General features: G+C 37.5%; 1 protein-coding gene across 1 annotated transcript in view; it reads right to left on the reverse strand.

The window, feature by feature from the left end:
- LOC139144518 (low-density lipoprotein receptor-related protein 2-like) overlaps positions 1 to 17517 on the reverse strand; it is a 166290-nt gene that overhangs the window by 19927 nt on the left and 128846 nt on the right. The window contains 18 exon segments of the mRNA XM_070715216.1: positions 328 to 450; positions 767 to 883; positions 1769 to 1789; positions 1792 to 2013; positions 2907 to 3130; positions 4372 to 4548; positions 5248 to 5376; positions 6031 to 6289; positions 7133 to 7264; positions 7565 to 7690; positions 8205 to 8327; positions 8753 to 8878; positions 9674 to 9796; positions 10555 to 10686; positions 13524 to 13596; positions 13598 to 13656; positions 14613 to 14735; positions 14962 to 15087. Coding sequence (XP_070571317.1) covers positions 328 to 450; positions 767 to 883; positions 1769 to 1789; positions 1792 to 2013; positions 2907 to 3130; positions 4372 to 4548; positions 5248 to 5376; positions 6031 to 6289; positions 7133 to 7264; positions 7565 to 7690; positions 8205 to 8327; positions 8753 to 8878; positions 9674 to 9796; positions 10555 to 10686; positions 13524 to 13596; positions 13598 to 13656; positions 14613 to 14735; positions 14962 to 15087 — 2415 coding nt within the window.

Genomic DNA, 17517 nt, shown 5'->3' on the forward strand with positions numbered 1-17517 from the left:
TCATTTAAGCAAAGTTTGAGCATAAGTTTGAATCTGTGACTTTTGAGGCACATACTACCTAATTGTAAATACCAGTTGTTACAGTTTAAAGGGATACAGTTATCAGAACTGCACTCAAAGGTTGTATGGGACCCATACAACAAATGTAAACACTGTATCCAAGGTACAATGGTGATTGTTGAAAGTACATCGTATAATTTAAATGCTGCAGCTATGATGATGAGGTGCATCTAATTATCGTGCACGAAATACATTGTTTGTAAACAAGAAACTTGCACAGGTACAATTCTGATGACGGTTTCCCTTTTACTGAGAAGAGCTACTCACTGCAGAAATCTTCATCTTCATCTGAATTATCCCCACAATCATTGTCGCCATCACACAGATAACTCTTAGATACACATCGATCATTGGCACAGCGGAACTGAGTACGGCCACAATGGCGGAGCTCTGTATAAGAAATGTAACACCTCTTAAAGTAAATGGCTGTTTTAATTATATACACATAGTTTGGGTATGCAAATGTACACAACATCATAAAAGGGCAATGTAACAGACCTTTGGCAGAAGTTCAAAGTGTATCAGAAACAACACTATGTTATATACAAATCACAGTATGACTCACACATTATGTATAACATGTGCAGTACTGCACACGTTATTCATATTCTTTTGAAATAGACTCATGAATTTGTTGCCATATCTACTTTTTTATGCCTGACTGGCTTTGAAATATTGAAAGGAACAAATTGATAAGTAAACTTACCACAATTGACTTCATCACTATTATCACCACAGTCATTATCATTGTCACAGATCCACTGTGGTCTTGTACAGTTGAAATTATCGCACTGGAACAGACCAGGTGCACACACTCTACGACCTGCAAAGCAGGGCAAACAAAACCATAGAAATGGCAACTTGGGTAAAAAAGTTCTTGTCCAATTTTTTCTGTGATTCTATGAAAGAATGCGAGATGTTGGAAAAGTATTTGTAGCTCATGTTACTAATATGTATTACATTTCAGTCAGTTGTTTCACACAATAGACAAAAACACTCCACAGCAATATGCCAAGGTAGCAATTGATAGCCTGGTTGGGTTAAAATGATCAAACATCAAAATCATTTCTGAATCAATATGTCTTGTATGCAAGTTGTGCAAGCTTTAACCATGAAATACCTAGGTAGTAGACAACGTTGAGCAACAGTCCATGAGATTTTGACCAACTGTACAAATCTGAGCAATTTCTAGTGCATATATGAAGTGAAGTGCTCAAACCAAGTGGTATACCCACTGCTGGAATGGTTTATTGCTATCATATCATGACAGTAAATTGAATTCTGCCGTGAAACTTTAAGAAAGGAAATCTTCTCACGATAAGAGTTCACATATGTTACAACCATGTTATATTGCAAATATAGCACAGTTATTTTCATGTCTTGACCAATAAGATCACTTCATGGGTGCCATCAATATACTGGTATAATATCATTGTTGAGGTTGGTTTGTATTTTGGTTTGAACAAAAGACATATTTTTCTTAAATATCGCAGACCTTTGACTTAAATAAAGATCAAAGGAAAGGTACATGGGAAATATATATTTACAAAATGGCAGGGGCAGAGGATTGTTCTTGCAAACAGCAGGAGCAGCTTTCCACTTTATCAAAATATGTGTGTGAGAATTATCTGTAAGGTGAGAGAACGTTGGATGTGATGATGCTACAGGGTGATAGCCAGTGTGTACATGTGAGAGTCAAAATACTCACCGCAACTTGACGGTTCATCGAGCCATCTCTGCAGTCATCCTCGCCATCACATTTCCATAGCAACGGGATGCACTTGTTGTCATCAGCACATCTGAACTGTGTGCTGCTGCAGTTAGAGATGCAAGTCTTTTGATCACCTCTCAATACAAAGTCATCAGGGCAGGCACAGCTGAAAGTTGCTCCTCCAGGGGAGATAAGACACAAATGGGAACAGCCTCCATTGTTTGACCCACAAGGGTTTGCCACTGAAAATAAAGGGCAAATTATATCAATTCAGCATACAAGCATTTGGTTTGTATGACGTATATATATGTGAATTTATGCAAGCACATCTGTTCTACAAGACAATTAACAAGTCATCGTTGATGACACAGTCCCCGCTTGTCCATTTTGTTATAATCTTTGGTGTCTAGGTAGCTGTGGTCTAGGTAGCTGTGGAATGACATTGATGCAACGGGTGCATCAGGCCTGTGACTTGCATAATAAAGTAATCTGAGAAACGTTCAAATAAAATTGACCCATCTCTGCCGGTAATGACCACTGAAGGAACTTTTGATTACATCACACATAACGATGCCCTCACTGCCTCTAGTGTCATGATGGCACATACTATACACATGGTTTGGTGGAATTTTAGAAATGGTATGGGATCGGGTATGTTGTTGTAATCAGCCATTTCGGATCATATAATGAAACAAATTAATGTGCACAAGAATGCAGCCATATCACGTTTAAACAAAATCAGTCCATCGAAGGACAGTGACCTATGTTTATGTTTCAAAGACATAAAAAATCACACCAAAATTGAAATCAAATGGCTGTCTATTGACCACATGGATCATAGCACAAAATTAGTAGACATGCATAGTGCAGTGTCTGAGAAACGGCTCGGACGGACGGACGGACGGACGGACGGACGCACGCACGCACGCACGCGGACAGACGGGACCCATCTATATGTCCCCGTCGGACTTCGTCCTACAAGACAATTAACAACTCAACATTAAAACTTCTGTAACAATTAAGAAAGGTACCATAGCTATAATATTTAGCCATTAATGGAAAGCATAGTTGTGCCTTCAGATCACAATTGACAAACCAAGGGTAAGCGTTTTTTCAGTCTCTGCTTGCAACTTACTTTCTCTCTGTCTGAGTGGATGGTACACATGGATGTCCATAGGTCTGTGTATGGTTGTTTGTAGAACCTGTCTGTCTTCTCCAGTGAATTTATCAGCTTTACAGATGGACTTGGTGTTCCAGTCAGTCCAGTAGATGTAGTTTTCAAACACTGTGATGGCAAATGGATGAGCGATGTCTGTAGCTGTGACTTTATGTCGGTTACCACCATCAAGATCAACAAAGCTGAAATCAAAGAAGAAGAGATGATCAAATAAATGGTATTAAAAAAAACACTTATCTGTTGCTCATCAGATAGCTTGAATAGTTTATAGATCTGCTGTCTTTGTTCTCAGGTCACTATCTTGGCTGGTAGAATTGGAAAAGGCAGTTTTAACTGTAGTTAATATGGATATCACTTCAATAACTTGTCTTCACACTCACCTTGTACAGCTAATTACAAAATTCCTTTATTGTTTCATCAGCTACAATGTGCTGCAGGCTTCATATTTGACACAGTTATATGCACTTTGTAACATTAATGATTGTGGTTATCTATTGGACATGTGATATTTCTTCTTGAAATGAGTTGACCAGATACACAAATGCTGTTCATGAAGTCCGGGGCAGGAATTCAGCAATGTTAGCAGCATTATAATTTCCAATACTGCATATTGACTTGTAATGATTTGTGCAATCACTGGATATAAATTAATATAAGTAATATAAGGACTATCATGTAAACTATGTGAGGTGTACGGAAGTACTGATGTTGATCATTGAAATGAACATCAGAAATTGAATTAATCGATGAAATACAATGTACACTGGTGGAAAACACTTTACATCATTTGGTGTATCATGTCATCATACAGAATGATAAATAAAATGCCCCCGGACAAAATCAGACTGTTTAAAAATATTCAGTCTGGTTTCAGGCTAAAGTTCACCACCTAAACAGAAATATGTACACCTCTATCATCAACCATTGGAGAGGTTTTTAAATACTATGGGTTATTACGAAAATGCTGCAAAGGATGCACTCGGACATTGGCGTAGCGTATCGCCCGACGCGAAGGCGCCAATGTCCGAGTGCATCCTTTGCGTTATTTTCGTAATAATCTTATTATTATACATCTTACATTCCTGACTGGGGCATCAAAATTTCACAGTTAAATGACTGTTTTCGTACAATGTCAACAATTTTTCTTTCGATTATAGCGCAATTGTGGAACGCTACCTCGGACGCACTTCAGCAAGTTCTGGATCAAGCTATGTGCACTACACAGGTGCGTACAGAGCGCACGCGCAGACATGTTCTGGCACTCGTCCATGAGTCCCTTGAAACCGTTGAACGTGCAGATACAGACGCAGGGGATGTGGTGCATTGAAACTGTACGTGTCACGGAACGGCGTTTTGTACGGCTTTTGTAGCGCACGCAAAATTCTTTTGTTCTTGATGGCACATGTATAATAATCTGACTTACGCAATGTAATCAAAATGTGCATCAGCCCAGTATATTCTGTCTGTAGTATAATCAATTGTCAGACCATTTGGCCATCCCATTTTATCATCTTGTACCACAATGCTTCGGTTAGAACCATCCATTCCGATTCTTCCAATGTGTCCATAGCTGAGACTCCAGTCTGTCCAGAAGATGTACCTGAAAAGACACACAGGAATATGTATTTATCATGAGTTGGCTGTGTTACTCAACCCTTCAAGATGTAAAATTTTCACAATGTATTACTCATCCTAGTGACAGTATTTCTAGTTCTGAGACTTATGCCAATGTACAGAACAACAACTTCAAGCAAAAGCATTCAATCCCTGGTTCTTGCACAAGGTCTGTCTTCAATTCTACATATAGCAAGTTCTATGTGTCCTTTGGAAATTTCATCCAGTTAATCCATTTGTTTTGATATAAAACTGTTAACAACCCCCTGTCTTTAAGGTAGTATTCACCTGGAAAGTGAAAGACTTGAACTTTTGCTCAAACTTTCTTTAGTGAAACTTTCTACCATTCTCTTATCAAATCAAAATAAAAGTCACGGGTCATCTGTACAAAGTTTGCTACCAGAGAAACAAATTATATTTGAAATTCAAAATGGCTGACATTCCTGTGTTACCCTATGGGAAAAATAAAATTTTCAATTTTTGAAGAACTGTGAAGGTGAAAATTTTTCTTACTCCTAAAGCTTTAAAAAAATGAGCCCCCACAAGCAGTGGACCAGAAAAAGTATTGAAAAAATTTGAGAGTCTGAATATCTGTCCCTGAAGTACATACTACCTTAAACAGAGTTATAAAGAAGTCATAGATGTTTGGCTTGGATTCTTACTAGCAATCAATGATTGTACTCACCCTTTCTGTGGGTATGCTGCCAGGGCTCTTGGTTCAGAAAGTCCAGACGACACCAGAGTTTTACGACTTGAACCATCCAACTCAGCTACCTCTATCATATCATTGGTTCTGTCCGCCCAATAGATTTTCCTGCAATGACAAAAACAAAATCAGCATGAGTACATGGTCTTGGTGTTTTCTATAGCTACAAATTCACTGGCAAAGTAAAGGCAATGATATACCCCTAGGGCCAATAATGGACTCAAGCAAACTTTGCACTTTGTAATGTACTTGGCTTAGCCTCATACATTATGCAAAGTTTACTTTCATCCATTACGGGCCAGGAGGGGGTACATCATTGCTCGAGACTCAGTATATACACTCTGATAACTAATCTATTATTTGAAAACACAAAAAATAGTTTTAAATGTACTGAGCATGGTTTTGTAAATATAAAGATATGAGTAAGGTTTAGTGTACATTTGTCAACTGGTTTTGTCTGGGTATCTACAGTCGCCTGTTGCATCCCCAATCACTTAAAATGTGCAAAACCAACTACATATGTCTAGAATAGCATGCTAAAACTACATTCTTCAAAAGTACACAACAAAACAGACATAACCTGACTCCTTCACACTCGGTGTTTTTTTTTCTAAATCTGAAATGATGCTGTCAATCATCATTAATCTCCTAGCTAACACAATTATTTCACAGTGAATGTATCTAAAACTACTGGCAACAACAGCTGATATGTAGTTTAAACCAAATAACGGTACAATAGAAAAGCTGTTTCAGAACCATTACCTGCCAACCCAATCAATGGCAATTCCTTCACCGTCAGGGACATAATGCCGAACTATGGTTTCCAAGCCAGTGCCATTCAGAAAGACTCTCTGTATGATGTGATTTGGTACATCTGTGAAATACAGACGATCTTCCTTGATGTCAAAGTCTAGCGCCACCACATTGCTAAAACCATCTGCGATAAGGTCATACCTGGTCAAATCAAGAGCTAGTTTGCGAAGGTAGTAGCGGTTGCTAAAAATGAGGTATGGCATTGCATCTGGAAAGAAAGTGGAAATATTATGTTTGATCATTTGATTACTTTTTCAACATTTTCTGTGTGATAATCTCAGCATTAAAATTCACCGCATCCTATGCATGTGTGGCAAATTTTGCCCTACTTTGTATTTCTTGGTCAGTTCTTGAGGGACTATCTCCCTGTCATTAGTTGTTTAACCTATAGATACAGAGTGGATCTTTTACTTTGACCTTGAAATCTGGGAGAAATTATCACGACTCTCTATAAAAGGAAAGTAGTTCAATCATAACACAAAGATAGGCAACATTCAGAAATACATGTACAGAGTTAAGTGTATACTGATAAAGTTAATGCATATTAACCTCCTTTTTCAACCCTTTTCCTGCCAAGTTCATATATATTTCACCATCAGGTCAAGTTCATTTAAAACTAGTGAAGCACAATATGTCCAATTTTGTGCATTTTAACAAAAAATTGAACATTTGAAGGCCACTGAAATCACAGATACTGTAAACATGATCTTTATGGACTAAAGCTGTTGGAACAGACCAAGCCAAATGGGTGGAAATACGTATGGTTTTGGCTCAATACCGCTTTTCACTGAGTTGGCTGATGGGAAGTGATACTGTCTGGCAGGAAAAGGGTTAAACAATTTGATGTTGTTAAATGTCTCCTTTGAGCCTATGGCATGTCAAAAAATGACAATGTCAAGTCAACCAACAACGGTGTACCAAAGGTTAACTGGGTTTTTCAAAAATAAATGTCCATGTTCAGGTTATTGATAGGCAGCAAGCAGATGACTTATCAATGCATATGAAGATTGTAGAGTGTAAGTTGGTAATCTCTTTGATGACTGGTACTTACCACTGAGAGCTTTACAAGTTCTTCCATCTGGTTCCTTTTGATATCCTTCAACACATTTACAGATGTACGAGCCGTGAGTGTTTTCACATACTTGGCTGCAAACACCAGGATTTTCTGTGCACTCATCAATGTCTTCAAGTAGAACAAAGTCAAACAGTGTAAATCCCATGCATGTAGAAACAAATGTAATCAGGATGAGATGTTTGCTGTTTGTGCTAAAGGTTGTGTAAAACATACCAACAAGCTAAGATATTACACACTGTTTGACAAGTTGACGTACTTGAACTCTTACTTTGGCTACAAAATTTAGAATGTTCAATTAACATTGGAGAGTATAGATCAGCACTGTCCATTGTATATCTTTGGGAGAAAGATGTTTTATACTAGAAGTTGACACAAAAACGCTGCAGATACATAAAATCCTACACTTACCTCTGCAAGCTTTCCTGTCTGGCATAAGAGTGTATCCACTTCTACATTGGCAGTAATAACTGGTAGCTGTATTGACACAATCATGCTCACACTGGTTGGATATAGTGTCTGCACACTCATCAACTCCTGTCAAATAGATGATGATATTTATTGGTCAATTTCATGATATCACCAAAACAGAATAATTTCTCTCACATATCAGAGGCTTAAATGCAGAAAAGCAAGCATGCTATGATGTTGTTTTCATGTGTACAGTCACATGTAGTGAAAACATTTTGTATAGTGACAAGAATATGTTCACAAGAAGTTCCCCATTATCATTGCTCTACTCCTTGGAACAGCAAACAGATTTCACTTCAACATTTGACAAATCTTTACCTGAGGATTTGTCCAGCAGTATGTCAGGGAATATCATGCACATACTTTTTCATTCAAGTGGTTGTTTTCAAACTTTCTTGTGAACAAAACCTATGCATGAACCTATAAATCAAACTAAAAACTTAATATCTGGTGGAGTGTGTGTTAATTGTCTTGCAACACATGAGTATCTTCAGTATGGACAAAAATCCTACTATTCTATTTAATATCATTCTTTTATAGAAAGTTGGATAGAAGATGTACAGAAGATAGTCACACTTACCACAATGTCTTTCATCTGAGAGATCATTACAGTCTGGATGTTTATTACACACCAATGAATACAGAATACATGTATTATCCTCACATTGAAATTCACCAGGGCTACATGTTGGCTGTACTGTCACTGTAAAAAGTAGGAACTTTGTAATTAAACAGCCATTGACATTTTCAGCAAAAATCAATATACCGTAGTTTAAGGGGGGTGGTCAAGTATTTAGAGAATTCGAACTTCCTCATGTGTCAGATACAGTATACGTTCAAGCACAAAGACTGTGTTTGCTGTAAAATTGAAATATTTCACTATAAGTTTAAAACTAAACTGTTCCTTGTAATACTGTCTTTAATGGATCTAAGCATAAAACTGAAAATTCTGAACAATACAAGACCATGAAGTATGTCTTGTTGTTTGGGTTGAACACGGCAGTGTATACACATGTAACACAGGTTCTAGCAAAAACTACGGCACAAAAACTGATTGGTACGTAGACATTACCTACAACATGAATGGATAATGAGCTGTTTATTGACAAATGTCTTTCTGACACTTACCACACAATTCATCCGACTCATCAGATGTGTCTCTGCAGTCATTATCCCCATCACACATCCACTGTCTTGGAATACAGCGAGCATTATGACAAGTGTATTCTACATTGTCATCACATGTAGGGTATTCTGGAACAAATCAAGGATATTGATGCAAGTTTAATACCTGTGACTTTGATAGCCATTGTATTCAAATTCAGCTATAAACTGAAATGCTATCCTGAAGTAATAAAACTACTAGCCTCAGACTTGCATGATGGATTGTTAGTGATATCAGTGTTTATAAAATGCACATTTTAAGTACAGGACAAGCTCATGTGGTACATCTTTACATTTCACGTATAACATTTCATGGAATTATATCAATATTCAATGTTGTTATATTAAATTTGCCCTGATGTGTGTTTGAACAAGCCTACATTGGAATAAAGGATGATACATTGACAATCACATTTTGTGGAAACTTAGCTAGAAGGAATCACGTGATGGCTGACCAAACAAAAGCAAATGTTCAATCTATTTTCAAATGACATCGTATGACTTGACCTAGTTTTCACATATATCTGCAACTACAAGGGCTGCAGTTTGGTTTTTGTTGGACATTAACCAGTCTTGAACCAACTTTTTTGTCCTAAATGTTTGAGCGACATTTAACCTACTTTATGATTACATAGTACTGCACTTTACCTACTTTCATGGATATCAGTTACTACAATGGCAAGAGGTTTGGTATTCATTGATACTGAACACAACAGGATAAAATTTAGGATGACCTAGATGACCTTTGACTTTCCTGTTCCCCAAGCAGACCCTAGCAACCATGGCAACTACTAGGGCCTCAATGCTGCTTGCACACTTAATTTCAGTGTGAGAAATGGATATAATTCACTACTCATGGTAAAGTACAAAGTTCTTTCTGAACACCTACCACATGTTCTTGTTCATCAGAATTATCACCACAGTCATTGTCATGGTCACAGTAATAGTCCTGTTTCACACACAGTCCATTGTTACACGTAAATTCACCTTCTTCACATGTACGCTGAACTGAAAAGTTCAAAAACATAGAATTTGAATGTTTAAATACCTTTATATGGCCAAGGAATATTCTACAGGTTTAAATTTTTTGAGAAAATGTCAAGCACAAAAAACGGAAAAATATTTTTACAACAGTGAGACCCCAAGAAATGATGAATCCACATTAAAATTACAACTACACTGTACATGTACATGCTGAGTGATGACCAAGGCATCAATATTACCTTCTCATTCTATTCCCCTGTTTCATACACAACCAGTGAAGCTAAGCTTTATTGGGATGGAGATTTAGCCGAGCGTGTTCTCTCTGTGCCTCTCGCTAGGCGACTGATGCCGTATGTTTTGGGTTTGAACCCGATTGAAAACTAGCCGTATATCATAAACCCCAGTGACACAGATACTGAATACTAACATTCACCGTGGTAATAGTATGAGTAATTACAATAAATCCTGTGTTTTACATCCTCTCAAAATGTTGAAAGGTACGAAGCAGTTCAAAAACACACAACAGAAAATTGTACACATATTTGTTTTATTCCCAGATTGTTGCCTAGTAATAGCTGTGCCTGTTCAAGAATCAAAGCAGAAACTTCTTTCTCACTTTCAAAATTTACACTACAATGATACATTCTACAAACATACAACACTGTCGAAAGCTTTAAAAGCCTATATGTGCAGGGACACAAATCAGAGATTGTAATTACTTTGGCCTTATATAACTGTTTTTGCTGAGTCACAGCTATTCTGTAAAGAGCATGCAAACTAACCACAATGCATTTCGTCTTCAGCCTCGTCACAATCCGCTTCTCCATCACACTTCCATGAGTTGGGAATACACTTTCTTCTTCCGGGAAGAGCTTTGGTACATGTAAAATAGTTTGGTGAACAGCTCCTCTCCTCTGAATTCAAATAAAACACATAATGCTGCTTTAAATTTTGAACTGTTCAAAAAGTCTTACAAAATACACCTCCAACATGATAAACCACTTAGAAATTTACAAGCCACTCAAAAAGATACATTGTACAAAAAACAAACTGTTGACTGCTGCATGATTACACGGTGTAATTATTGCCGTCGCGATAAGTTTACACACACCAAACTTCAATGTATTTAGGCATACCGCTGGTGATGTTGTTACATTCCCACGTAATCACCCAAGTAATCAGGTAGAATTACACATGCTGTTTACGCTTCTTGAATTCCACCGGGAGCTGAGCCTGGCCATAAAAGTGGCGGCTGTACAGATGGGACGGAATATTCCACTTTATTGAATGAGGACACAAAAATAAAATTTTATTAAATCAATGACTCTTGTTCATTTTCTTACTGTTTGTATCATTTACCAAGTGTCACTGCTTTATTTTTTGTTTCTCTCGCTTTTCGTCTTTCATCACCAGTATAGTAGGCCTATAACCTTAAAAAATATACATGTGAACTTACAACCTATCATTCCTCCCAACCCTAATAAAATGGTATCAACCACTACGTTGTCTGTCCCGCGCACAAACTATCTCCACCGAACATGTCGTCGAAGCGAAGGGTTCGCCCGACAGTGCGGTCTGAAATAATTCAGCTTTGGCTGAATGGACACTCTATAAGATCTGTTGCTCAGGACAAAAATATATCGGCATCAACAGTGGTGGCAACTATTTTGAGGCGATTCAAGAAAACCGGTCTTACTGTAACGGCTAGAGAAGTGGACGCCCACACAGTACACTCAGTGTGATTTTCGGACGACCTCAGTTTTCGGACATGCTGTTCGTTGTACTCACTTCGCTCCGTATTGATAGCTTTTTACAAGGCATGCTACCGCCTATTAAGTCAGGTGACGCTATTGTCCCGTTTTGGATAGTTTTTTTTTTTAGGTAGAAGCTATTCGCGGGCGCTACAAACTTGGCGAAGTTAGCCACACCGTACGATACAAGATGTCGAACGCAACACACAGAAACAGCCCGTGTCCGATATCTAAGCGCTATACACGTCGAAATACAGTTGCGTCGTCCATGGATTAAACGTAACTAATTATCACGAAATGTTTCCACATAGTTTTCTAAACACAACGAAATTGAAAATCGGGGTTCGAAGTTTCAAAATATCAGTATTTAGCCCCTATAATCATATTCCAAATACGACGTCCGATTATTGCGATAGCAGTCCGATTACTACGCACTCGTACTCACACATGGGTCAAAAATTTGGCAACTTTGACCCCCTAATTTATGACACTTCTGTCGGTGTTAGCAGTTTGAGGATAAAACACAAAGTTTCGAAAGGTATGATAATAAGATTTCGTAGTGCTCGTCATTTATGAAACGGCTTTGGGCGAAATTCACTACCCTGTCCGAAAACTGACACTGAGTGTAAAGCTCCGCAGATGTTGTCGAGTATGTCGAGTATCTGAAAACAAGGAAGCCATCGATGACAGCCAGCGAAGTTCGCGCGGAGCTTTTAAATAGTGAAATCTGTGACATCGATTCCTTGCCCTGCCCACAGAACTATATACGACATCTTTAAACGAGATTTGAACTATAGTTACAAGAGGATATCGCAGGTACCTGCAGAACAAGTTACAGAGCAAAACATAGAACGTGTCGTTCGATACATCGACATGGTTACAAGCCTTGATCCACTGCAAGTACACTTTTCGACGAAGCCGGGATAAAGCGAACGAATATTCTTCCAACTCACGTCATTTTGAAGAGAGTCGCTTGCCGCGTACTCGATGAGAGAAATCTTCCATGACCTCTAATTTTACCTGCTTGTATTCCGCGTTCGGAAGAGTTTCTGAGCAACGATACAAATCATTGACATCGAGTTCACTGTTGGATAACTTTATTGTGTCTCCTTCGTCATTCCGATACTGAATTTGAAATTCAGCCGTTTTCAAACTTGAGATATTTTCCTTAAGCAGGCACACAAGTTAGAAATACGTTTTACGTTTTTCTTCCCGCAGTACTTCACTTGAAATTGGTACATGTCGCTTGGTCAGTGCACAGAGTGCGCGCGTGTACTTTGTGAAACATTACAGGTCAATATTCGCGCGCTTGGAGTGATTGCAGTTGATACCATTTGTATAAAGGGACTCATTCTATGTGGACATTTTGAGGAAGGCTAGCACCGATGAAAAATCCGCATGTGAAAATGAAATCAGTGAAAATATATATTTTTAAATAATGACACGTGAGACAAATGAGAGTGTAGTTGTACCATTCACATTTTATTTCACCAACCCACAGACCGTTACCAACCTCTTGGGCCAAAATGAATGACCCTTTGAGCTTATCTGGTAGACTCCCCATGAGGACGTTCACTTCCTCCATAAAACGACGGCTTCACGGGGGGAATGTGATATCAGATATGTAAGAATACAACAACATCACCAGCGGTATACCTAATACATCGGAAGTTTGGTGTGTGTAAACTTATCGCGACGGCAGTAAAACACATTAGCAATGCCATATCCTTCTACTACTATCTTTTACCCTTTCATCAGACTTTCTGTTAAATGGTTGTAACTTGGACATTGGAAACAAATGGTTTCTACCAAACAGTAAAGGGTGCAAGTGTTATGACAAACACATGGTTGAAGTTTATACTTTCGGACACATACAGACAGAATGCAGCTATAGTGGCAACATTAATGAGAATAGGATATTATTGCTATCATCAACAGAGTCTATTGGTAAATGCTGACTGTTGTATCTTTCTCATTCCTGTTATAATTCATATACTTACGACAGCTATGCCTTTCATCTTCATCTGAGCCATCACCACAGTCATTGTCGGAATCACAGATCCAGGCATCCGGAAACACATCGTCCATTATCACATGTGAATTGGGATCCAAAGCATGTGAAGTTTGTGTGTCCTATGGTAAACATCAAGAAGGTGAATTGAAAGGTAACTGTACATAATTTTTATTTTGTTAAACACACTGAGGACATGATTGAAGTACATTACATCAAAATATGCTCTTGAATTCCAGGTAGTAATCTTACGGCAAACATTTTGATTGTTGCATGCATGAGAATGATCAAGTCCATGAGTTTCAAAATACTTTGGTTACCATAGCAATGTGCTGTAAATGAACAGTTTTGGGACTTATATGTACAAAAAGTTGACATGCATTGAAGAGTTGACTGTCTTCATCTGATACCTGGTCCTGTTTTGTTAAAAAACGCATACTGTGCTGAGTGAAAACAATGTTGCTTTGTTTCCATAAATTTAACAAGACCATGCCAATTCTCGTTTATGGCATTCAGCAGATCAAAGGAAGCCTGGGACTAATTTGAAGCCTGGTAAAAGAAGCCATTCAAAAGTAATAAGAGAGTTCATAGAGTTCACATTGACTTACCACAGAAAGGTGGTTCATCAGAGTTATCACCACATTGACTTACCACAGAACGGTGGTTCATCAGAGTTATCACCACATTGACTTACCACAGAACGGTGGTTCATCAGAGTTATCACCACATTGACTTACCACAGAAAGGTGGTTCATCAGTTATCACCACATTGACATACCACAGAAAGGTGGTTCATCAGAGTTATCACCACATTGACTTACCACAGAAAGGTGGTTCATCAGAGTTATCACCACATTGACTTACCACAGAAAGGTGGTTCATCAGAGTTATCACCACATTGACTTACCACAGAAGGTGGTTCATCAGAGTTATCACCACATTGACTTACCACAGAAAGGTGGTTCATCAGAGTTATCACCACATTGACTTACCACAGAAAGGTGGTTCATCAGAGTTATCACCACATTGACTTACCACAGAAAGGTGGTTCATCAGAGTTATCACCACATTGACTTACCACAGAAAGGTGGTTCATCAGAGTTATCACCGCAGTCATTGTCACCATCACAGTGCCAGTATGCTGGAAGGCAGCGACCACTGTTTTCACAACGGAAATCACCATTTTCACACGGTTCTCCAACTGCAAAAAAATTCATATAAACTTAATCCTTTCATCCCTCTTTCAAATCAAGAGGTCCAGCATCACTAAAGAGTACATATGGACTCTACCACTATTTGTTGCTGAAGGGATGGATCAGTATGCTTGCTCACCTCAAAACATCTTGTACAAAACTTTTGCAAAATTTTACAATAATCATTACCCCTCCAAAAGATCTATTTCTTCAAAGTTAAAAGTTTCCACTTACGGCAGAATGTGGGATTTTCATCAGAGCCATCACCACAGTCATTATCTCCATCACAGAGATAGCGTCTTGGAATGCAAATACTTGTTGAGAGACAGGAATGATATCCTGGCTGGCAAGTACGGTTGGCTGTCAACAGAAATTAAAAGATAAACAAAATGAACAGTGGGAACTAACTTCATGTACATGAACACTTGCAGCAAAAATATGCGAATACTCTTCAGTTTCTATCATCAATCAAAAGGGAAGATGGATTTCAATTATTTGCAAGGTTAACCAAAGCAGCAAAAATTTTTGGTTTGACTCAAAGGAAAGATAAACTCTGCCATAATCTAATGTATATACCAAGTATGAAATTACAACAACTTTGTATTTCCACCTTTCCACACTGTTCGCTCAGCATCAGGGTAAAAAAACAGTTTTGTACTTTTTGTTTGATTAGAAAGATTAATATGTCCAACTTTTAGAAGAAGATATTTGAAAAACAACATATAATTTTCTTTGTTATTATTCTAAATAGTGGTATATACATTTTCACCAATATGATTGTATCCAAGAGGACATTCTGGTTCTTGTCTGGTATAAAGACCTGGATCACACCACAGGGGAAAGGGGAAGCGGTTGATCTGGACGCAAACCTACATGTATATATTACAGCATCTACTTTAAGGGACACAGCAAACAAGCTGAAGGTTGACAAACATTTCAATCATGTTAAATAGGATTCTATATTCTAGGGCATTACTATTTGATCCAATAAACACACACAATGTCTCTCATGTTCTTCATAAAAAGCAAAGTAAGACATGCAAAACCCAGTGAATATGTATGAAATCTTAAAAATTTATTTGCATATTAAAGAACCACATCTGGCAACTGATTAATCTTAAAGCAGGAGATCTGAGAAATTCAAGCAATACAAATACGTTTTGAAAGGTTATCAAGCACCCACACTAGACATGAGAAGGCAATCATGAATACACATATGATTGGTCTATTAAGATATAATATATAAATGTTTTAAATCAAACTTAGAGATGATATTGGTAAAAGGGACTTTTGAAACTTATTGCACAATTTTACAGAGTTTACTGTTCATCTCTTTGACCATGTAGTGAGTAAAATTTGAATAAAGTGTTGTGACGTCTCTACAGTTCTCCACAAAAAGTAAACACTGCTTTTGGATGGCATTTTTTTTCAAATTTCCTACAGTTTAAAAAGTTGTACACTGTTATTTGTAGTCACAGTGGTAAAAATATGCATTTTTTCTCCTAACATTTACACATCTAGGGCGACACTATTAGAGGTAAGTTGAACTCAGTGGATCCCTTCACGTAATGTTTTCTTGGCAGTGGTCAGACAAAATTCTCTTGAAAAATAACTTTTGATTTTTCTTGAGACTATTCTTCATAATTTTCTGACTTCTTCAAGGAAAAGCCTTCATGTTGATTTGGTTTGAAATCTCATGGGTAAATCTCATTGGTTAGCCAGAGTGTTACAGATTTTAGAACGAAGAGTCTAGGTAGAGAAAGTCAAGAAAAACTCTAAGCGTCAAGCACAGTGAGTTAAAAATTGCAAAAACAAATTTTGACTCGACTGTCAACAATGACAATGGAATGCAAATTACAAGCAGATGCACATTTTGATAATGAACTGATTACAAGCAAGGAGCAGTTTTTGTTTCTGGGGTAAAAAGTCATCCAACTATGAGTTGGCAATTTAATTGTCTAGAACAAGGTGATGTCCTTCCAACATCTGTCATTGTTTTAACTTCTAGATATATTCTTCTAAGAACTATTTTTCTGATCAAAAGACAACAGAGTCAATTTTTCCTTTTTAATTTAACAATGGTTAACAACAATTTTAAATTACGTTTTGTGTTTAATAAGAAAGCAATGATTAAAACAACAAAAACAGCAAATTGGATGATACGTAATGATGTGAAAATAATCTATTAAGGTTTATAAATGCTATCTGTTAGTTTTGAAAATTATGTGCTTCTCCAATGGTGAGATGATCAGTGTAGAGGGCGCTTTGAACATAGTATTCATGGACAACTGAATCTGATAGAATACTTTGAGACAAGAATACATTTCTATTTGTCAGTAATTTAACAGTATACAAAGGATAACCATATTTATCAGCAGGAAAATAAATGGAAATCTAATGTTTTTATGTTTATATACACAGATGTACATCTGTGTTTGGAGCAGAGCAGATGAGGCAAATTACTAAAGTAAACTATCTAATGGTATTTTTGACACTTCAAGGGTCATCATCCCTACTGTAGACACAGGATTTATTGTAAATTCTGCTGTATATGCTAACAAAATGTATCCCATGCCAAAAGGGATGATTAAGATGAGGAGGAGGAGAGATCAGCAAAATTTACAGTTTTAACACAACATTGGTAAGTCCATTCGATCCTAATGACAGATGTAAAGAAAGTGAAAATGTGTAAATTGAGAAAGGATCAAGAACAAATTCTTTGTAAGCACAATAGAACAACCAGTATTAGCGATGTATTTGTCAATACAATTCCTGACAGCTCTACAATGC

This window comes from Ptychodera flava, chromosome 11 (assembly GCF_041260155.1).
Source record: "Ptychodera flava strain L36383 chromosome 11, AS_Pfla_20210202, whole genome shotgun sequence".
In the NCBI taxonomy this organism is placed as follows: domain Eukaryota; kingdom Metazoa; phylum Hemichordata; class Enteropneusta; family Ptychoderidae; genus Ptychodera; species Ptychodera flava.